At 48.2% G+C, this 22,110-nt stretch overlaps 7 protein-coding genes across 7 annotated transcripts; 4 read left to right on the forward strand and 3 right to left on the reverse strand.

The window, feature by feature from the left end:
- Positions 1-4,670: 4,670 nt before the first annotated feature.
- MCYG_02559 (arginine permease) lies at positions 4,671-6,381 on the reverse strand (the record flags this gene model as incomplete). Its single annotated transcript, XM_002849579.1, has 2 exons — positions 4,671-6,175; positions 6,237-6,381. 2 exons carry the CDS (start codon positions 6,379-6,381, stop codon positions 4,671-4,673), a joined length of 1,650 nt encoding a protein of 549 aa, XP_002849625.1.
- Positions 6,382-7,525: 1,144 nt separating this feature from the next.
- Positions 7,526-8,574, reverse strand: MCYG_02560 (histidinol-phosphatase; the record flags this gene model as incomplete). Its single annotated transcript, XM_002849580.1, has 3 exons — positions 7,526-7,768; positions 7,828-8,355; positions 8,416-8,574. 3 exons carry the CDS (start codon positions 8,572-8,574, stop codon positions 7,526-7,528), a joined length of 930 nt encoding a protein of 309 aa, XP_002849626.1.
- Positions 8,575-11,136: 2,562 nt separating this feature from the next.
- On the forward strand, positions 11,137-11,865 carry MCYG_02561 (uncharacterized protein; the record flags this gene model as incomplete). The annotated part of the gene is made up of 2 exons (XM_002849581.1): positions 11,137-11,502; positions 11,665-11,865. 2 exons carry the CDS (start codon positions 11,137-11,139, stop codon positions 11,863-11,865), a joined length of 567 nt encoding a protein of 188 aa, XP_002849627.1.
- Positions 11,866-12,912: 1,047 nt separating this feature from the next.
- On the forward strand, positions 12,913-14,288 carry MCYG_02562 (isopenicillin N acyltransferase; the record flags this gene model as incomplete). The annotated part of the gene is made up of 4 exons (XM_002849582.1): positions 12,913-12,948; positions 13,014-13,188; positions 13,344-13,489; positions 13,578-14,288. 4 exons carry the CDS (start codon positions 12,913-12,915, stop codon positions 14,286-14,288), a joined length of 1,068 nt encoding a protein of 355 aa, XP_002849628.1.
- A 1,506-nt stretch (positions 14,289-15,794) lies between these two features.
- Positions 15,795-17,003, forward strand: MCYG_02563 (conserved hypothetical protein; the record flags this gene model as incomplete). The annotated part of the gene is made up of 3 exons (XM_002849583.1): positions 15,795-15,928; positions 16,067-16,691; positions 16,770-17,003. The coding sequence occupies 3 exons, from the start codon at positions 15,795-15,797 to the stop codon at positions 17,001-17,003; spliced, it is 993 nt and encodes a 330-aa protein (XP_002849629.1).
- Positions 17,004-17,892: 889 nt separating this feature from the next.
- Positions 17,893-18,972, reverse strand: MCYG_02564 (conserved hypothetical protein; the record flags this gene model as incomplete). Its single annotated transcript, XM_002849584.1, has 2 exons — positions 17,893-18,685; positions 18,746-18,972. 2 exons carry the CDS (start codon positions 18,970-18,972, stop codon positions 17,893-17,895), a joined length of 1,020 nt encoding a protein of 339 aa, XP_002849630.1.
- Positions 18,973-20,119: 1,147 nt separating this feature from the next.
- On the forward strand, positions 20,120-22,089 carry MCYG_02565 (high-affinity nicotinic acid transporter; the record flags this gene model as incomplete). The annotated part of the gene is made up of 7 exons (XM_002849585.1): positions 20,120-20,375; positions 20,435-20,621; positions 20,682-20,748; positions 20,842-21,017; positions 21,078-21,344; positions 21,402-21,700; positions 21,767-22,089. 7 exons carry the CDS (start codon positions 20,120-20,122, stop codon positions 22,087-22,089), a joined length of 1,575 nt encoding a protein of 524 aa, XP_002849631.1.
- Positions 22,090-22,110: the final 21 nt, after the last annotated feature.

Genomic DNA, 22,110 nt, shown 5'->3' on the forward strand with positions numbered 1-22,110 from the left:
TTCTACGTGACTAGCGAATGACAGGGAACAGGCTGCGGCGCGGTTGGGTGGATGGGCGCACACCCCCTGCGAAAGCCAAAAGTCTGGGGCAAGAAGTGAACAGCCGCAGGGTTTAGGATGAGGCACATTTCACATCGGTATTTTCGTTCGATCCAGACAAGAGCCCACCACTGCGAGCCTTGAGCTGATGTTTATATATATATAGGACTCTTCCATGGGTGTGAGCAAAATAAATGGTGCTCGCACAGATCCTACTGGTGGGCCGGTTGATAACTAAGAACTTGAGAGGCCGAAAAGCATCTTTTTTAGAGTTGAAAAAAGAGAGCACCTGTTCAAACGGGATTGAAAAATGGGAACTAAGGATGAGAATAATACCACTGAAAGACGGGAGAATTGCTTTTTCACCAGAGCAAAGAATCATGGGGGAGGATAGCTATTCGGCCTATAGGTATTCGAAGGGTCAACGACTCTGCCACACCACCAGCGCATATTGAATGGTGGAATCCAGTCCGATATCGTCATTGATATCTTATTCCATGCCCCTGGCAGGATACCTGTTGCTGGCTACCTCAAACCGTCAGCCGTTATACCTTGAAACAGGATCACGAGCCATCTACTCTACCTGAAGACTATTTGTGTGTTTCATACAGTCATAGGCCACGAGATATACACGCATCCGGCCGGTTGTGCAAGTCATGGCAAAGTCAGAGACTAATAGAAGAGAAGAGAAGCTGATTAGTTGTGTAGTTAGTTTGGTAGAAAACGGGAGAGAAGTTTGGTCGTCGTCGTTTTGCCTTTTTGGGGAGAAGGCCCCAGCGTCAAGTCAATTCTCAATCAATATATTTTTTTACTCTTTCTTAACAAGCTAACTACATCGACATCAACATCAACAACGAGAGAGGCAAACAGGCGACAAGTGGATGCTGGAAAGGCCAGCAGATCCATATCCAGTTATGACGAATGGTACTTGATGCCCGCGCCCAGCGCTAACTAAGTTATGCATGCCAACCACGCTACTGTAGGTGGTGCTTCTTCGTCCTGCTGAGTTGAGATTGATCAGTAACTAGTTATGGATGGATGATACTTTGGACTGCTTGTCGCGATATCTATTGCTGGGGGGTGGGTTGTTTACGGACCCAAGAGGACGGGAAACGGGAATCTGCAAACATCTGGCTGAAAGTACCTGTCAGGTATTCATCAGGTTTCTCTCTCTCCATAGGATGGACTTCGCAGGATGCAAGTCACACCAGTCACACACACGCATCAATCGACAGTTATTGCCAACCCGAAGTACTCTTAGTTGCCTTTCCTGGCTGGTTGCCATCTATCCGGTCTTTTCATGTCTATCCGTCTCTCTCCTCCCCGGAGCCGCTGAAGCTTGCCTCGTTCCCCCCACCAGCATTGATATGCTCACTCTCGGGTCTTTGTTTATACGCTGGACAAAGTAATAGTCATGATCCTGGACGTTCTAGATCGATATCCACCTGGTATTTAGTTTTCGTCCTGTAGCAGGGGCCCCGTTGAAGTCACAAGCTAGTCAGGAAGAGCAAAAGATCCTGAGAGGACAGAGAGGGAGGAACGGAGTATCGAGGTGCCCGCCGGAGACTATGGGGGGACATATGTCGCTCATCGTATCGACTTAATACATCTACATAGCCCCGGCTCTTGGCGAAGTCTCACCCCAGTTATCGGATACATGCGCCAGTTGGACGCAGCCATAGAAGCGATTGGGAGTCTCAGTCGACAAATTTGCCACAATACCAATATGGAAGATTCTTCTCTCCATGTCAATTCTGGGGGAAAGCCTTCCGGACTGGGATAAGCGGGCAGCCATGAAGGGAAAAAGAAAAAGAAACGACAATCCCTTGGAAACATTGTGCATCCACATCGGCATCCGCAACATTCACTGGATTGTCCAATCCATGCACCCTATCCATGGCCCATAGTACGATTTGGCTGGCGATGATTCTCCGTTTTTAGCTGTTGGTCACACGGACCCCCTACACCATGATCTACAGATGGCCCCTACCAAAGAGTCGTGGCATCAGAAACCCACACCCTATTATATTGTTAGCTAGTTAGTTATCGATAAAGCTGATCTAACTCATAGAGGGGCCTTAGCATCCACCTCTCTCATTTCTGAGACCACTCTCACCCATTCTCCCCGCAGTAAGGATGTACAGACACATCTAGATGATTGCTAAATTGGTCTATGCAAATTTTGAGCTTGCGTGTTCTCCAGCATCATGGGCACCAAGTAGGTACCCAGACATGTGCTGGAGACATGATTATCCCGACAAGGAAGTTAGAAAGGTTTAGTTAACAGCCAGCATATAAAAACATCCATACGGGTGGAGAGGGGGCACGAATCCCCCTGACTATCCGTGACTCCCCTGCTCGCTGGCCTCCTTTCCTTGATTTCGTTTTTTCTCTTCGTCCAACTTGGTCTTCATCTTCGGCATATTTGGATTCAAAGTGCATTTTATGGAACCGGAACCCGCCGATTCTATTCACGTACTTGTCCGTTTACACACAATGGCATCCCGAGATCGGTGCAAACGGATGCATGAGCGTTCGGCTGGGTTCCCACCCCTTCGCTCAAGGATAAAGAGACAAATGCGTTAAACTACATCGAACCCATAACAGCCTGCCGCTTCCCCTGAGTTTTTTTCCTCCCTTTGTCCGGAAATGCAATCCGCATGCATCGGACACGATTGGAACTACGTGCCCACTCCGTGATTGCAGAACGCAAAGATGCCGCTGTCATTCGCGTATACGAGCCGCACTCGGGTCTATAGTTACTTGATCTATAACATGAAGTTGACAGCATGCAACACCCATGCGAATGCAACGGGTTTGTAGATATCGATCAGGACTGAAAAGCAGCCACCATCTACATATTTCAACCTCCCCGGCTGGTCAGATCCAAAATATGCCATAATGTTGTAACACCTTCCTATCTTCAACAGTCCCATGGGAAGCATCGGGTGAATATCCCCCTCAACCTCGCGTACGCCGCGGGATTCGTTGATGCTCCCATGGGAAACTAAGGCACAGGGAAATGCATTGTAGCCCTAAACGAGAATATGTAGGATCGAATGCAAGCCACCTCAGCGACAGGCATAATGGTCGGACATGTTTATGCACCATACTCTCGTCTCGTACTTAGAAACCGGGCAAGGTCGTCTAAAAGTAGTACACCAGTACACTTCAATCGGGGTTATCACATCAATATCATCTCCCCTAAGGCCTGGGCTTGCTGCATCCTGGCAGCATTCGCGTTGTTTTCTCCTTTTTGAACCCACAGCCCCTCGAGAAAATGCTACATAGCGAGCAGGCGCATACATATCCAACACTCTCGAAATCTCGGGCGTTAGCCTCTACACACGCTGCAAGTGATAGCGCTCAGACATCATCTGAGCCGTTTCTCTGCCTGCTTCACCCAAAGAGATTACGCTTAAGTGCGTTGATCGGTGGATATACAATAGCTACAGAAATGTAACTGTATACATGCCGTACCCTTGACGCCCCATGCCATCCACACCTCTTCCCCTTTCCCCTCTCTTTCATACCCGCAGACTCGGCCCGCATGGGGTTGCTTGACGGAAGCCTCTAGATCGCGGCCGGGAGACGGGTGGCAGCCGGCTGAAACTAAAATCAAAAGCGGTAATACGTCATGCCTCACAAACGACACCCCGATATGCAGTGTCGATATTATATCTTGTCGAATCCAGATGTCCGGAAACGAGGGAACGGGATTGCAACTGAGTCTGGGATGTTTGCTGAACAAGCACCAGCGGACCCGGTTGGCGATTGAGTGCGTATACCGGCATCCAAAACATAAAAAAGAGTGATCTAGAATTCGATCTGGGGCTAGATATAGAGCATCACGAGAATGAGGCAGCGAGTAAACGGTGCTATATAGTTGTACAGGAAAACTATTCTTGCAGAGTACGGAGCCCTCTTGTGGCCGCCTGGTACCCCGTGAACAGATAAATAGGGCTTCGTCCAGCTTGTATGTTCTATCCTTCACCTCCTCTTTCCCTTCTTTCGGAGAGCATGCCCCGTTGATCAAAGAGCTACAAGTGTGATATCATTATCAAAGTATAAAACTCGAGTCCGATCAAGTTTCTTCAGGGTTTCTTCCTTGGCCCTAAACTGGGCATTCTTAACTTAATAGTAGCTGCTGGCCTTTCAGGTTGTCGTGCAATTGGCCGTCTTAGACGCCATGGTATGTATTTCTACCCGCCCGAAGCTGATCGTTATGATTATGATCGTCCGGAGGTCCCGCGCAAGGGGGTCAGCGGGCTGTACGATAAGATCAGATGGCATATGCACTCCTGTCAGATATGCATCTGATGTGCATAGGGCTAGGGCGGGTATTACTTGGGTCATATTAAGAGGTGGAGTCTGCATGGCATCTCTAATGTATGCACTGCCCTTAAGAAGGCACACGATACATATAGGATGTCATCTGAATATTCTTGTCCGGAGGCATCCATTCTCCCAGTAGTGAACGGGGAGTAATGGTGAGATATGAATCCAAGAGTACCGGGATACGTAGATGTGAAAGCGGTTGTAAATGGAAGAATGGTTCATTGGATATATAGACAATACTGAAACAAAATGTATTAACACATGAAACTACCGCATGAAAACCAAAAAAAGAATCAACAGAACATTCGTGACAGTCGATGTTTAACAGCTGGAAGGAAGCCTTGGGGACGAGGGTATTCGGTATTGTCCCATTCTTCAGCGTCGCATTCGATACGGCCAGAGTCGAGATCAACTTCTAGGAGGCCAACGGGCTTAGTGCGGAACCATAGTTTATGGCCAGTGAAGAGGACAACGAAGAGGATCAGGCTGACGTATGCGATGAAGAAGTTGGAGGTGTTCCACGGGATGAAGGCGGTGAATCCTTGGGTGAGGATGATGAGGATGTTGAAGCCGAGGCCGTAGTAGGCGAGGAAGGGCTGGAATGGTGCCTTGTATGGCAGGGTGTTTCTGCTGATGTTACGGGCTGCAAGGGCGTGCATGAAACGGATGTGGCAGCCGTTGATGCAAGACCAGGAGATAAACCCAGCGATACTGCTGATGTTCAAGAACCAGCCAAACACGGTTCCACCGTTGTTAGACAGGTTGAGGAAGCCTAGGAAGCCCATGGCGGAAGTGAAGACAACACTGGCGATTGGGACACCACCTCTGGTGGTCTTAGTGAAGAACTTGGGAGCACACCTCTCGGTGGCGAGGCCGACCAGGATTCGGCTGCCGCAGTAGACGTTTGAGTTAGCAGCCGAGAGCACGACGGTGAGCAGGACGGCGTTGATGATGTCTGGGAGGACTTTGACACCGGCCAGCTTAGCTGCAATGACGAAGGGGGATGCAGAGGCATCGGTGTTGCTGGAGAGGAGGTTTTTGTTGGTGTATGGGATGAGGATACCGATGAAGAAGACGGTAAGGACGAAAAGGAAGAGGATACGGTAGAAGGTCTTCTTGATAGCAGAGGGCACTGCCTTGCGTGGGTTCTGGGTCTCTCCGGCAGCGATACCGACCAACTCCGTACCCTGGTAGGAGAATCCAGCCTGAACCAGGACAGACCAGAACCCAAGGAACTTGCCGAGGGGAACTCTATGCTCCCCGATGACTTCGAGGAGGTATGGAGCGAACGCGCCTGGCTCTCTCCAGTACTTGAAGCCAATGTAGCCCTGGTCACCCACACCCGCGTTCACGCAGATGGCAAAGAGCATGAAGCCCACGACGGTGACGACCTTGATCAAAGAGAACCAGAACTCGACTTCACCGTAGAAATTGACGGGCAGCAAGTTTATAGCAGTGATGAAGGCCCAGAAGACCCCGATGAAGATGGCAACGGAGAGGTTTGGATTCCAGTACTGTATGATCAGACCGGTCGCTGTGAGTTCGAGAGCAAAGGTAATAGCCCATGAGAACCAGTATATCCAGCCCATGGCGAAACCCAGGCTGGGGTCGACGAATCGAGTAGCATACGAGGTGAAAGCGCCAGGAATTGGGATGTAGGTCGCCATCTCGCCCAGCGAGGCGATGACCGAGAAGACAATCGATCCGACAAAGGCATAAGCAATCAACGCACCGGCAGGACCGGATTTTGCGATGGCAGAACCGCTACCAATGAAGAGCCCAGTTCCAATCGTTCCGCCTGATAAAAGAGTCAGCCATGTTCAAAAAAACGAAGCAGTAAAATAAGAACTTCCACATACCGATAGCTATCATCTGCAGATGTCTGCTCTTGAGCCTCCTCTTGAGCTCAGCTCCCGTACTGACGACATCATGCTTCTCCAGGTCTACGGCGGTCTCTTTGGTGTAGGCATCGCCGGCCATGGTGATCTCGTCTGCTTTTCCCATCGTGACTCTGCGTCTCCCGCGCGCGCTCTCTTCTTCGCTCACTCAACTCTCGATGCAGGGAGAACAGATGACAGCAACAACTTGAGAGAGAACGAAGTAGCCGAGGGCAGGGCAGGACAGGCGAATTTTATGGTTCTCGTTTTGCGTTTGCCGGCAGGAAAAATCTCCACAGGCTGGGAGTTTTTATCAGCAAAGAGTTTTTTCTCTTGTCGCTGGCAGATAAAACCAGCACCTGGAAAAAGCGAAGGAGGCTAAGGAACGGCGAAAGAACCAAACTAGAACCCTAGGCCCTGTTTCTCCGGTCAAGAAACTGTATCAATGATAATAATGTGGCGATGTTGCGATGTCGGTGTATTGTCCATGGTGGCTGTCGATATAAACTGCCAGATATACCCGTATATCATCCATATATCATCCATATATCATCCATATAATATGTGTTCAGTCTCTTCGTCTTTCCGTCTCGTCTTCGTTTTCATCTCGTCCGTCTCTGGCTGTGTCTCCTATCTTTGCAACCCTGCCACGGCTTGCTGCCCATGGCTCCCATGTATCCTCGTATCCCCGGCCTCTCTCCCCCACAGTTACGCTGTATCGTTCGCTAATTCATTCCCTGTCTCTGGGATCCCTGCCTCCCGTCCGATGGGCGTGACCAGTTACGCCCTTTGTCCTCGAGTCCGTCGGCCGTCTGGTTGGTGGACAGAAGGACAAGACAAGCGTCCCCTTCGCCTGAGGAATGCGGAGAAGGGAGGAGGGGGGGAAGGGAGATGGAGCTAAGCATAGCGTCATCCCATAGTCTGCCATTATTATTAAGTCCAGGGATATGGGGCCAGCAGATTTGCCCTTTCGTACATTTAATTGACTCCGAGATATTGCATGGTTGTTGCATGGTTGATGCATGAGTTGGGTTGCGACTGCGGCTACGTTTGATAACTTTCGTGTTTTACGGGATCAAAGCCATACATATAGCAACTGCTTATCGACCAGGGGAAGAAGAAACAAAAACTCCCGATGGAAGCCAAAAGAAGCCTCTGATAACCCTCCCAGAAAAGAAAAGAAAGAAAAAAAGGCTTTACCTAATTTATATGTACGATGAACGGTTTTTTAAAACCATGTGCGGTTGGGACCAATCCTTTTGCCCCCTTTTTTAATGTTTCCAGAACTTCTCTTGCTCGAGTTCTTCCACGCTCAGGCTGTGCAGTCTGGTATGGGGAAACCTAGCGTCTGGGGTCTCTGCGGACGAATCATCGGGGTCGTATGTGAGATAGTGCATCGTAGAGATGCCAGTGGAGTGCAGGAAGTCCAGCACGCGGTGGTAATTCAGGCCAACCTGCTCCACGCCATGGCTGTCATCTGAGAGGCAGAAGCGCCCTTTTCTGGCCATGAATTCCTGTCACAGGCGTCAGACGTAGTTGTAAACACGAAAAGAGAGAGGAGGACAGGTGTTACCTTGCATATCTCAGCTTTGGGGTACGGTTCGCTCATCCCTTTCCTGAGACTGGCCGAGTTGAGCTCGAGCAGACCACCGTATCCGGCAATGAAGTCGAGGTTTCGCAGAACCTTCTGCCAGACCTCTGGCCACCGGGTGAAGCTGCCGTCAGGGTCATCGCTCTTAAGCCGTATCAGGTCCAGGTGGCCGACGACCGGCGGCCTGAGCTCCTGGAGCATCGCCAGCTGGTCGTCAAAGTAGGCCTTGAACAGCCCCTCGTCCGTGCCGCCGGACAGGTCTCGCGCCTGGCGATACGTCGGGACATCGTAGTCTACCGGGATCGTGTGGACATGATGCACCGACCCGACGAAGAAGTCGAAGGTGAACGTCGACAGTGATCTCTTGATGAGGTCCAGCGACGACGGCCGTATCCAGTCGATCTCAAAGCCAATCGGAATATTGATGACCTGCTTGTACTTTTCACGTAGTCTTAACGCTTCCTTGAAGTACGCGGCTTCGTTTGCACAGCACTCTTCCTCTGTGAAAGTCTGTAGCGAACACCCTTTAGTTAACTCGTTTAATCTACTGATTAAGGCTCGAAGGCTTACCTCCTCTGGGTAAAAATCTATCTTCTCCCGTGGCATGTGTTCAGACAGGCAGAAGACTCGCATCTGCTGCCCGATGGCCGTCTGGATGGTCTCCTCCAGCTGATCCTTAGCATGGCCAGGGCAGAACTGGCCAGAATGGCTGTGATGAGAGAACGGCATCCCTCCTCTCTCTCTCGTTCTTCTCTTCTCTTTCTACTTAGCAGTGTTGCTCTCTCCGAGAGTGCGCTACATGGAGCATCCAGCCGAGATGGCTAGTTATATATAGTAAGCAGCGGCTGATACTTCATGTGAACATCAACCCGTTTTCCCGTAGCAGAGAACAGTATACATCTTTCCGCTAGATATATATGTATATATACACATTTGCTCAGCCTATACAGAGTCGAAGTCGTTATTTTAGTCGGGAGAAATATATAAATAATCAAAACATGTCCTTCTGCTTGTGATTTCCAATGAGACAGACATCTTTTCACCACGTTGTGGATCCTGCATGAAGTGTGAAGCTTGCTCTCTCTTGTCTATATATGCATAAAAAATATTAACCACCACTTTTTTCCGTTCAGCAGAGACAACCCTGGTTTCCTTTGGGATGAAGTGTTGAAGATAAAAGACGTACTATGTATATATCTGTTGATGATGAGAATAATATACAGATATCATCCTCCTGCCTGTTACAGCCTGTTATGCATCATTCTGGATTCCTCTTGGCTACGGACAAGTTCCTCTGCTCCTCCACTTAATTAATGGCATATATAATACCATGGAGAACCCGCTATACACTTGGCGGTCGCTCTATTATGTACTGGCCCCTGGCTCTCGGGATGATCAGTATTGGCAGCATGCCGTGTATATGTATGGAAGAAGTTATGGAATGCACTCATCCTTGCTGAGTAGTCATGGTTTTCTTGGCCCTCCAAAGCTGAGCACGGAACGGCCCATATTATCCGATTAAACACACCGTATTACGGTTGCAACAGTGAAGAGCTTTCTTGTTGTGATATCATAAACGCCCTACGGGATACTTTCCCGATTCATGAGCGCGGGGGAGCGAAGACTTGTCATATCATCACCTCTGCAGATCCATTACTTGGTATATCGAGACTTGGATGTCGGCTCACGGCGCCGACAGTGCCGACAGCTGCTGAACGAGATGGATATCCACCGTTTCTTTGTAAGTCGTCGACGGTGTGTTCGAGCCCGAAGACCACAACTTCATACTCTAAGGGCCGGGCCTTGACCGTTTGCGCGATGTTCCTTGGCCTTTCTAAGGTATTATTGGTAACTTTGGACATGCTTCAAGTGCTGTATGCCTAAGAAACAAAGAGTCTGTTTCCCAAGGAGCCCGCTCAAAGCATGACGTTGTAATATCTTAGGGCACCAAAAAAATCTAGCAACTGGTTCATGGCCAGGGAGGCATGATAGAAGTGGGATTATTTCCATACCCTTTCCCCTTAACGACTGTTGTTCAGCTTCGCTAAAAAATCCCAGGAAGTTTGACCAACAACCTTTTTGCCAGTCTTTCTGGAATTGAAGCCAGGCCAATTAACGCACTATATCTTACCTCACCCGATGCCACAAAAGGTCGAAATCGCCTCGGCTCTCTAAATTTTATAACTCATAGCTCTGGAGTCACTGCAATGGCAATAACTTTTTGAGCAGCGAATCGTCTCGTAAGCCATCTCGCGATCTCGGTGGAGGCCTGGGTTGTTATTGGCTGCGAGTGCAACTGAGCATTGGCCACAAGGGAGGATAACTGGGGCTTGGACTTGAGGTAAGTCTGTTCCTCTTTAACAAGTATACGGCGAATAAAACGGGAGCAAGAATGGAAAGGGAATTAGTTTCATTGGGTATTGTAGTGGGGATTGTAGCTATGGAAGAAGCCACTTACACCGATTAACAGACGCAAATAGTCCATCAAAACGTCCTCTAACTAATTCAGTAGAGGGACAAGGAAGTGTGCCCTGGACACGTAACATACAGCTTGTACTAACTCTTTGAGACGAAGTAATTTGAGACGAAGTAACCGTGTCAATGTACATTGTAACTACGCTGCCGAAGTATGAAGAAGGCGTTGCTTGTTTTTGGCCCAGCAAAGTTAGAGATATGTGTCACGTGACACAGTTGGGATGATAATTATCATGCAACGACCTCGTCTATCGTACAGATTGTAGTGGAGGGTACTACATAGTACAGCTTGTTTACTTATCTTAAACACGCATAACTCTCCTCAGGGGGTTCCAAATCCCCGTGTCACAAACTCACCCCATGCAGAGTCCGGCATAATAATACATTAAGATGCTGACAATCGACTCTGCAGGGGAACTGTTCAAGCCTGTGGAAAAACCAACCTTGGTTGGGTGACTGCACTATTAACTGATAACAGCATGAGTAGGCACTGAGGGAATAATCAAGCCCTTCCAAATATTCTTCGATATGCCTAATGCTTGCAAGGTTACCGGCCGCGAAGCAACTAGCTACAGACTCAAGTTTAAACGGTTGGTGAGCGTGAAATCTACTAGCAGAGTGCATTGAAAGCTTCAAGCCGAGACGTCGTGTTTTACAAGTCAGAGAAAGAATCCAGGAAGATAATATGGGTGAGTGTTCAGCCAAATAAATACTACAAATGGCTAACGTTTTGACTCAGGTTCAGCGCCTTTTGATGCCGCATAAGCAGGGAATCTTGACATATTACCGCTTGAGACTGGCTCTATAGTTCTCAACATGTACCTCAGCAGCATGCCTGAAGATTTACCAAGGCCTGATCAATGCATCAGCTCCATGTGCAGCTCTTCAGTTCCTACTGAAGAGTATGCCAACAGACGATGGTCTAATCAAACTTCTGCTACCCGCACAGTCAGGATATCTGCGGCAATCAATAACGAACTAGTAAATTGCCTTTCCTTCCCCATGGATTTCACCAAACCCCGTACCTCGAAAATACCTGGCTCCCGGGCCAAAGTACGAGGCTATCCGCCGTCCGCTGCATTCTTAAATATCAGTCTTGCCGTGTTTGATGAGGCTAGTCACTGGATATCTAGCGATGCCTATAGCCAACTTCGCGAAGAATTTGTGCCGCTAGATATGGCTGTAGATACTAACATAGTCCAACGCCTTGCAATGACGTTGACAGAGTATCAAATAGTACCCCGGAAGATAAATATATTATAAATGTTGATAAGCATCTTCATATAATTATAGCTCATGTAGCTATACAGTTAGGTTTGGATACCTCTCCACTACCTGGCTTAGAATAAGTTTACAATGCGCCAGCTTAACCCAAATATCTTCTGCCGACTCATCCGCTCTGCACTCGAAAGAAGGACGCAACTCCCTTACTTCATAATCATGGAACTTTCTAAGGCCCAGTCATCTGAAGATGTTTGGGGGGTAGATAATGAGCAAGAGCTTCGTGAAAAGGTGCCTCTACTTCGGGCGCGGTCGCTCAGGTAGCCAACTTTATCGAAACGCCCAATGTACTACCATCAGCTCTTCTCCCATCTGAGCTTGACCTACTGCAATAACGACTACACGAACTCTCACAACTGGTTTCCGAAATGCCATTCTGCATACAGAGGCTAAACCGGGCAACTCAAGCTGCTACTGTGCTAAAGATTCTGACAGGGCTGGGCTGTTTGACCTGCAGTTTAAAACAGCTAAAGGATGTCTTTCCACTAGAGATCGACCCCCATGCACCAGGCTGGCAGGAACTCGAAGCTACTGCACATGCATACGGGGTTTCGTACTATAGCATATCCCTCCTGAGTGCCTTGGCTGATATAGGCTGCATCCACTCCTTATCTTAACCGTTTGTTGGCGGTCCACAATATCATTTATGCAGGCTGCTGTTCGTCTCCGCCCAGAGAGGAGACACCTACTATGTACAATTTTGGTGATATTTGCTCGACCGTCTTGCAATCAGATGTGTAATCCCGTAATCGAGAATTTCAGCTTAGTTCTTATGTTGTCAAGTGTGCCAATCTCAAGGAGGACAGCGAGGAAGTCCCTGACCCTAGTACAAGTCATGTATATGAACATTCATTGCGTTCTCTCACGAACAAGCCGCAAGGAAGCAATACAAATTGGACCATGAGATTGAGTCTATGGTTAGGAAGTATGCAGACGCTAGATTAATGCGTTAGTCGGTGGTAGAACAGGGTCGGGGATAAGAAAGTCGACGACTCTGATATCGAAGTGGTACTGCGTTATGTACCTCCTCGTATCTGGTAAACAACTTAGTGATACAACGTAGATAGTCGGCGATGAGTAGCGCCAGTCTCCATGATTGGTCCAGTGATGGGTCCCCCGCAACCCTTCTTTTTCTCCCGGCTGAGAGGGGGGGTTTTTTGCTGGATTGTTGCACCCCCTTTTAGCTTGTTCCTGTATTAGAATTGTCTTTTTAGTCTTCTGTCATTTTCAAGCTGGGGCACGATAAAGCCTGCCGGGTTGAGTTGATATTCGAAGAAAAGCGCCTATCCCTTGATCTGGAGGTAGTTAATAATGCGCTCTATTGTCTGTCGCGGAAGCCCATACGATGTAAGGATAGCATAATATTGTTACCATCTCTGGCGTCTCATTGTGAACTGACTGAACCTACACAGATAGGGCGACAACATGGAGAGCAGGCCTCTAAAGAAGTACACGGAAGCATAGATTTCTACAAGACCTTTCTCAAGAAGAATTCTTCCATGGGATGGGCTGAAGTATGTCGAGCAGCTGTCAAGTTTCTCCCATTGCTGGAGACGAGGTTCCCAAACTATATGCAGGAGATACGAGGTTAGCTTTCTCCTTCTTGTTATTATTTATTCTTTCATTATTTTATTTATTTTTTTTTTTTTGGTCAACAACTTCTCGCCTCTGTTACACCCGTCTTGAACCGTTACTCGCTTTTGGCCCTCATGATGGTAACTTCTTTTGACCCATCTGAGCAGGAATCGCCCAAGGAGCCGGCGTTGACGTGAAATCCATCCTTGCGTTGAATGTGCGCACCGAGATTGCATTTGGCATGTCCAACGATGGGTGCACAGCTTTCTCATGGACTGGTTCACACGAGAGCTTCATTGCCCAGAACTGGGATGTAAGTTGAAACCAGCCACAAGATACCCGAAAATAGGAACTTTTTGAGATTCGGTTTTCTAACGGTAGCTGTCACCGTCAATTCTCAGTGGGAGGATGAGCAAGCGCCGAATCTCATTTCTTTGCACATAACCTCGTTGGATCCACTGAAGCCATATATTCATATGATCACTGAGGCTGGCATCATTGGCAAAATCGGCCTGAATTCAAGAGGCGTCGGGGTAACCCTCAACGCCATCCAGGCAGAAGGTGTAGACTTCAATCGGCTGCCCTGTCACATTGCTCTTAGATACGCGCTGGAGAGCCTTTCACGTGTCGAAGTTATTGCAAAGCTGGGAAAAATAGGCGTTGCGTCTGCATGCCATATCACCGTCGCTGATCGTACGGGAGGTACTGGTATCGAATGCTCTTCTATGGACATCGCATGGCTCAACATGGGTGACTCTATAGAGAGTAGACCAGACGTCATCACTCACACTAACCACTATGTGCATAACCACAAGGCTGGCTTGCAGTGTGAGATGTATATGTCCGATAGTGTGGCTCGTTTAGCGAGGCTTCAAGAACTGCTGGCACAGAGCGGGCCGAACCCAGATCCAGAGAGAATAGATGAAATTCTGAAGGACGAGCATGGATACCCGACTTCTATATGTCGGCAGGCAGAGGGAGACAACCCAACCTCCACGTTGTTTAGCATCATTATGAACCTCAGGCAGCTAAAGGCCACAGTGAAGGTTGGAAGACCAGTCGATCCCAAGGAGACGATTGAACTGAAAACCTCAATCAATGCGTGTGGTTGACTCACTTATAGCTCGTTGATTCCCTACCGTTGCTTTCGTTCTTTCTCTCTCTCTTTCTTTTTCTTCTTTAATTCTTTTTCCCGGGCTTCCATACGTTCTTTCAGTGACGTGTACCTCTTCTTGTGTTAGTAAATAGTATTAGGATATCAATTATGCAAACCATGACTATGACGGCAGCAAAGTTCATGAGAACAATTCTCCGTATCCTACCCTCTCAATGGTCAATCAGGACAGGCAACGGAAGGAAGCCAAGAACAACACTTGTAGTTGATGAACGGCGTTAGCACAGCGTAACGAGTAAACATGCCAAAAAAAAAAGTCTATTCATGCAGACGCGATATCTATCATTCTCAGCAGGTAACCTAGTACACAGACACGCATGCACGGATTAAAAATAACACGGGGACCTCTTTCTCACGCGCATTGCCATTTCGAAAAAACACCAATGGAAAAGGAAACCCGCCGCTGTACATATATTTTACATATATCATTTCTTCCACTCACGCCGGCAAACAGAGGGTCAAAATCTGTCGAGTAAGACATGAGAATAGGTAGCTGAGGATCCAGAGAGAGCAGCAGGCGCAGGTTGGAAGGTAGGCAGATTTAGTGCTTGGCTTTGGCCTTGGAGTCTTCGGCTTCAACGCTCTTGAGGAACTCCCTAGAAAATAACGTTAATATGATATCCATATAGTTTAGAGGCAACGCAAGAAGAACGATATATGAAAGAGGTAGTCGACATACTGAATGAATGTTTCCTCGTCCTTGCTGCTAGCCTTGATTGGTGGGGCCTGAGCCTTGTTCTGCTTTCCAGGGAGGGAAAGGTAGATGCCTCCACCGGTGACACCGAGGACGGTCATGGCAAGCTAATTGAGACAGAAACTTATCAATAACAGGTTTCACAATATCAATCAACGATAAAAGATGAAGATGGCGACCTGTATCGGATGATCCTTTCCATCCGATGGAGCCATTGTGGGCGTCGAGGGAAGAGAGTGTGAACGTACGACATGAGAACCGACTTTGCGGCCGAGGATGGTGTAGGTGGCAACCATTGTGAGGGCTGTAGGGAGTTATAAAAGGCGTATAGACCCTGGAATTCGACACGGAATAACGAGACGAGATCTCAATGCTTGTTGCTGGCGAGCTTGAACTTCGTCCTCTTCTTCTTTTGCTGTTTTGCAAGTTCGACGTCGAATCGGCAAAACCTCGACCACGTGACAGAGCTGACCAAGGCATATGACATAATACATGACTCAGCAGAGTTTTGATGATGTAATAAGTTCCCCGGGTTTTGCCGCCGCTTTACTTCCAGTTAAGAAGCCGCCGAAACGGGAACTTTCTTGTATGTACGAAAAGCAAGCTCCATGTTCACTTTTGAGGTTGTCAAGCTGATTGTCTGCTAAAGGCTCTGTGTCTACTCCTGCGATAACTCTTGTAACTTCTTGGGCTAGCATTAGCCATTGGATAAGAGACAGACCTTCAACCCGCTAACTAGCCTGCATAACTATGGTCAAGGACGAGCAAGCCGCCGTGGCAGGCGACACGAAGCCGGCGGTGCCTCGAACCCGCAAACTGACCCCTGAGCTACAGAAACTCGTCGATAGAGAGGAGGACATGCTGGACCAGCTTTATGAGGGCAAGTAAGGCTTTCGAGTCCCTTGAATTGCGTTCTTTTCTGCTCTTCGAAGCGGGTGGGATCTAAACCCCTCCGCTGTTGCCTGAATCATGGAGACGCCACTGTACTCACACATACCTCTGTTCGTTTCTTGATTGTATAGTTCGGTCGATACTGTAGATACCAGCTATCGATACTCCGCCTACGCAGCTCGGATCCGCACGCTGCTTCTCTCTGCACACCGTTATGTCGCATATACCTCGGATATTGGGGAGTCGTTCCGGCCAGTGGCACATCCATGGCTGGTGAAAGGTGCATACGGCGTCTCTTGGGCTTACATATTTGGTGATGTCGCCAACGAAGGATACAAGGCATATCTACGGAACCAGGAAATTCTAGCTCCCAAGAGTGATGCATTTCGAAAGGCGAATGAGGTCATTGCTTCAGGAGACGTTGATTTGAAAAGTAGTATTGACAGGAAGGCATTGGAGGAGCACTTTGCAAACAAAATTGCGTTCAAGCGCGCAGAACAGACATTGGCTTCCACAGCATCCGCGAAACACCCTATGCCATGGAAAGATCCGGAAGAAGATACTATGACTCCATGGCCGACTGTGAAGATCCCATTGAGCGAGGACTATCGCTCCGTGATGGCGGAGAGAGCCGTGTTTCAATCTATTGCCAGTATGGGTTTACCGGCATTTACGATCCACTCTGTCGTCAAATATTCCGGACGAGCAATGAAGAATATGAAGAGCGTCTTCATTAGAACCTGGGCACCGATTGGCGTAAGTCTTTTTCCGGGAGACCCGAATCCCTGTTTTTTTGAATACTACTAACATGCGCCTCTCTTTTTGACTTAATAGCTTGGTCTTTCAGTCGTTCCAGCCTTACCGTACCTATTCGATAAGCCTGTCGAAGAAGCAGTCCAGTGGGCATTCCACAACGGCTTTCTCATGTTTGGCGGACCTAACGCGGTTCCCAACCAGGCTCCAGCCCAAGGAGCCTTTCATGCTGCCCAGGAGGTAAGGCAGCAGCGAAAGGAGGAGCGAGAGCGCCGAAGAGAAGAACGACGGCTTAGACGTGAGAAGACCGAATGAAGCCGAAATACACCCATCTCAAACTGTTTAATGCAGTTGCAGGCCATGATCGAGACAGCCCGTTTATACCCACCATCTCCCTTCTTACCATAGCCTTGCGTACTCAATTTTTTACCAAGCATCAGCATCTGCTGAAATCTCCTCTATAATATCTGACGCTTTCTATCTCTTGTTATTCCATATGTTTTTGGCAGAAATGTTCATCATGTATACTGTCCATTGTCCTCTCCTGTATTTTGCAATGTATATCAAAAGCGCAAAACAGTTGATGCAACGTAGCTAATCCAGGCACTTTTCACTACTTCGACCATACTCTGAAAGACATACCCATTTAAGCGAGGCTGAAAACCAAATATTTGAAGAGAACATGCCTTATCTATAGCTATATGAAGAGTCTAGTGCCTTTTAGCCAGATGCCCATTAGATAGTAAACCAGAAACATTAAAAACAAACATACGACCCAGGCTCCCTGACATTAAAACGCCATGATTTATCCATTCGCTCACTCATATAGTTCCCAAAAAAATAGCAACTTTATAAACAAGCCAAGCCAAATGATGTGAAAGGTCATGAGCAAGAACAACAAACAACGTGGTATAAGCCCCGGAAGTGTATAAAATATGATCTGACGAAGACAGCAGTTTGTCTATCAAAAGGTGGAGGTGAAGGGCATGTCTATGGGGTATAATGCTGCGTAAGCTGCAAGCATATTATTTTTCAATATTGCCAGAATAAAAGCAGCTGCTTAACCCTAGTGTGTGCGCGCGTGTGTGTGATGCAAGTAGTAGTCTAGGGTCTGTTACTTGCGGTGCATTGGCATTGGCATGCATACGCTTGCCCCCTGCTGCACTTCACTAACGAATGAGCACATGTAAGAGGAGCAAGGGGTTTACGATCTCGTTCCAGGATCGAGAGAGCTCATGAGTCGTTCTCTCATTCTTGTATTCACCACACCACCGACTCCGTAGGCTGGCACAATTCGTCCAACTCTGGCAATACAGCTTGGGGCCCAGTCTCTCGTCACACGCGCCCATCTGTCGGCCGCCGGCAGTCCACCGACAGGCTGACGGTTATACAGGTCCAGTCCCAGCAAGTGGAATGGTGTGCTGACTATCTGGACAGCGGCAGGAATGGAGAACTGGGCAATTGCGTATTTAGACTTTGGATTTGATGCAACTGCGTCAGGGACGTATCTTGCTACTATGGGCGGGAGGTTGAAGGAGGCAAAGATGGTGAGACTGTCTCGGAAGCAGAAGAGACCGTACGAGGTTATTGGTATCCTTGGTGTACTTGGTGGGAGGCACGCGGCCGTTCCTTTTATCTGTGGAGCTGCAGCTGATGATGCTACCTTTGCCGGTGTTGACTGGTTGTTCCCTTGTGATTGGGATCCGAATATTTTGACGAATCTGGAGTCCTTGTACACGCATATAGACATGTTTACCAAAGCAGTAGCTACAAATTTGACAATTCCAGTAGACACATTGTTATATGCTTTGTCTTCCATTGTTGACACTGCGGTGTCGATCAAGTTGGCAGAGAGATAGGTGGATGAGTAAAGAGTGTATATGAGCAGAAACGGCGTCGAAGTAAGGAAGCGGTGGGGTTTAGTTATCATGCCCTTCAAGGATGAGGCCAAGCTCGATTGAATTGAAATCCCCTTTGCTGCCTTTTCGATAATCGACCTAGGAAGGCAGGTGTTAGTGTCATTACAGGAGCTAATTGAGAGAAGGTTGCTGACTCACCGATCAATGATCGTGATTATCGGACATATAAGGGCACCAGCGGTCGCAGCACTGGCAGCATCCACTGCCAGTCTCGATCCCAGGTTACCTGTGTTCCATCTCCGAGCTCCGCCGAGAACGGACTCTGGTACGTGGAGCGACGGTTCGAGGAAGCTCTGGCGGCTGTCTACAGGAGTGACTGCGTTCGCCTTGGGCTCATCCCGAACGGCTATCCCTTCACGAGACATTCCCGGATAGCACGGCCGTTGCTGCTATGTCCACAAGCAGAGGGTGTGGAAGAGGAAAAAAAAGAAGGATTTAGAAGTTCCGGCGATGCCTGAGATAGTTCCGGGTATTCTCTTGAACAGAAGGACCAGCAAATATATAGTTACCTGAGGCTCATAGAGAGCACTGCAAAACGAAAGACTGTCTATCTCCCAGGCTTTCTGTCTTGAATCCTTGAAGAGAAAAAGGAAGAAAAAGGAAGAAAAAGTCCCTCCCAGCAAGGGCCCAGCTGGTCCATCCCCGTTCCTTATAAGGAAGAAAAAAAAAGTAACACCCAAAACGCCCTGGCGAGTTCAAGTACAATCACGTGATATTCCGGGATCCTCGAAGGGTCGCAAAGGATTGGCTGAAAGACGAGAAAAGGACGAGGATGGAGATGGAGAAGATGGAGAAGCCCAGATGGAGACTGCAGACAACTAATGCAAGTCCAGCTAAGCCAGCGGAACCGGAGACCGAAAACCCTTTTTTGACCAGTAGCGTTGCTGGCAGAAGTTGCTTGCTTGTTTGTTGGCTGTGTCTGCCGAGTCGAAGAAGAAAACATCGTCACTAATAAGCAAGAGTCTGGTGGTGATATCGCCGGATAGAGAAGCCCATCTTGCATCCATGGATGCTTTTTCAGAGGGATAAGCTCGCGTTGCGGCGGTTGGTGGAAGAAGCAATATATGGTGTGTATTCCGACGGCACCTATGGGGGTGTTCTATGGTCAAGGGCCGGCTTGTCTTTGGTATCTGGGGTATGCAGATGCATTCCTACTTATAGAGAATTTGAACTAAGCAGAAATATAAGTGCCATGGCCGCTCTTTGAATGGCACCAAACATATACTGTTAAATATCCAATCAGGTCATGTTGTTCCTCATGGAAGGCTGGATGGGATTTAGGCTACATCTCTTTGCAATTCACTACAATGCCTTTGATACATACTGATATATACTACAGCGTAAGACTGCTCTTGAGTGGGAAGCATCTTAGATCTGGCTAGAGTTGAAACAGCAAGGATGAGCCGCTATCGGACGTTGCATACAGCCATGGATTTAACTAGTTGGCTGTTCACCCGAGTTATTTCTGCTGCATCTCTCTCATCCATCCCATGATTCATCCTCGCGGTCTTGATGGGTCCAAACACGTCTTCATCGCCCGAACTCGGGGTAGGGGAGAAGCGAGAGGTCGCCGTAGATGATGCTACTAATAATAATGAAAAGACGCTGGCCTCTGATGACGTGCAGGTCGACGATATCGACGAGATCCTCAGGTCTGTCCAAGCCTACTCTCCAGAGGAAGCAAAGCGGATATTGAGAAAAGTCGACTATCGACTCATTCCACTCCTCACCCTGCTATACTTGCTGGCCTTTATCGACAGAGGGAACAGTACGCACTCCATCGTTACATGTATTCTGCTTCTCGAGGGTTGCTGATGTGGTCAATAGTTGCGAATGCAAAGATTGCTGGCCTCGAGACGGACTTGCATCTGGTGGGCTCTCAGTATAACATAGCATTGACGCTCTTCTTCGTCCCATACGGCCTGTTTGAGGTGCCTAGCAATGTCGTCCTTAAGCTTCTACCGCCCTCAGCGTGGATTGCTATCATGATGCTGGCCTGGGGAACCGTCACCACGTAAGTCGTCCGCCTGCTTAACTGGCTTCTCCTTCGTCGTGGCTAACCCTCCGGAGATAGACTGATGGGAGTGGTTCAGAGCTATCAAGGCCTCCTTGCAGCGAGATTCTTCCTGGGCGTAGCTGAGGTAATTAGTTATATACCCTGGTTGTGTAAACCGTTGCTCTATGCCGTATGTTACCAGAGTTGTCGGGCTGACATGGGATAAAACTATACACAGTCTGGTTTCTTCCCAGCAGCTACATACCTGTTAACAATTTGGTATAAGCGATATGAAGTTCAGCACCGGATGGCAATATTCTATGGCTCTGCTTCCTTGTCTGGAGCGTTTTCGGGCCTCCTTGCGTTTGCAATTCAAAAGATGCATGGTATTGCAAACCTCGCAGGATGGCGTTGGTAAGAAGCTATCATCATGGAGAAAAACAAAGATGGCCGGCTGCTTAATCGTGGAAATAGGATCTTCATACTCGAGGGCCTCCTACCTATCTCCTTATCTATTGCAATATGGTTCATACTACCAGACAGCCCTGAGCGTGCAAAGTTCTTGACCAAGGAAGAGAGAGAGTTCCTTACAAACAGACTGTCTCTCGAAACCGGCTCAGGCCAAGGTCGGGTCACCAATAACGACAAGATCACGCTCGGCCATGTTTTCGCTGCATTTAAAGAGTGGAAGATTTACTGCGCCATACTGATGTTCTGGGCTAACACAATTGGCGTTTACGGGTATGTTATATCTGGCTTTACATCGTAGGAAAACGGACAACTAACAATTGCCTCTAGATTCACTGCAACGGTTCCTACAGTTATTAATGACCTTGGATATACTGCTGCACAGGCTCAGCTCCTGACCATACCAATATACGTTGTAGCCACCATAGGGATTCTTGTATTCGCCTACCTTTCCGATCGTTATGAGCAGCGAACTCCTTTTATCATCGCTGGAAATACCATTGCTCTATTAGGATTTGCAGCACAACTTGCAATTCCACATCCGAGGTACTCTGGTTTGACTTACGGGATGCTGTTCCTCGTTGCCTCGGGGCTGTATTCTGCATTTACCCCTGTGCTCTGTCTGATCGGTAAGTTCATTGATGAGCTCTGGAGTTTCCCTTCCATGAGAGACTGACATTTAACCAATCTTCTAGCCAATAATCTTGCACCTTCATCTAAACGGGCTGTGGGGATGGCTATTTTAATTTCCATTGGGAACTGGGGCGGCATAGCTGGCTCAAACATCTACCTTGTCAAGGAGAAACCAAGGTACCAAACGGGCTTTGGTGTGTCCCTTGCCATCTGCGGTATTGCAATTATAACAGCTATCTTCTTGCGGGTCGAGTTTAAGCGAGTAAACGACCAGCGAGATAAACTAATTGCAGAACAGGGCGAAGAAATGATTAGAGCCAGATATACGGAGAAAGAATTATTGGATATGGGTGACTTGAGCCCCTTTTTTAGATATACCCTTTAGGAGAACAGTTGAAGCCGAAAT

The sequence above is a fragment of the Microsporum canis genome, genomic scaffold, assembly GCF_000151145.1.
Source record: "Microsporum canis CBS 113480 supercont1.2 genomic scaffold, whole genome shotgun sequence".
Classification (NCBI taxonomy): Eukaryota; Fungi; Ascomycota; class Eurotiomycetes; order Onygenales; family Arthrodermataceae; genus Microsporum; species Microsporum canis.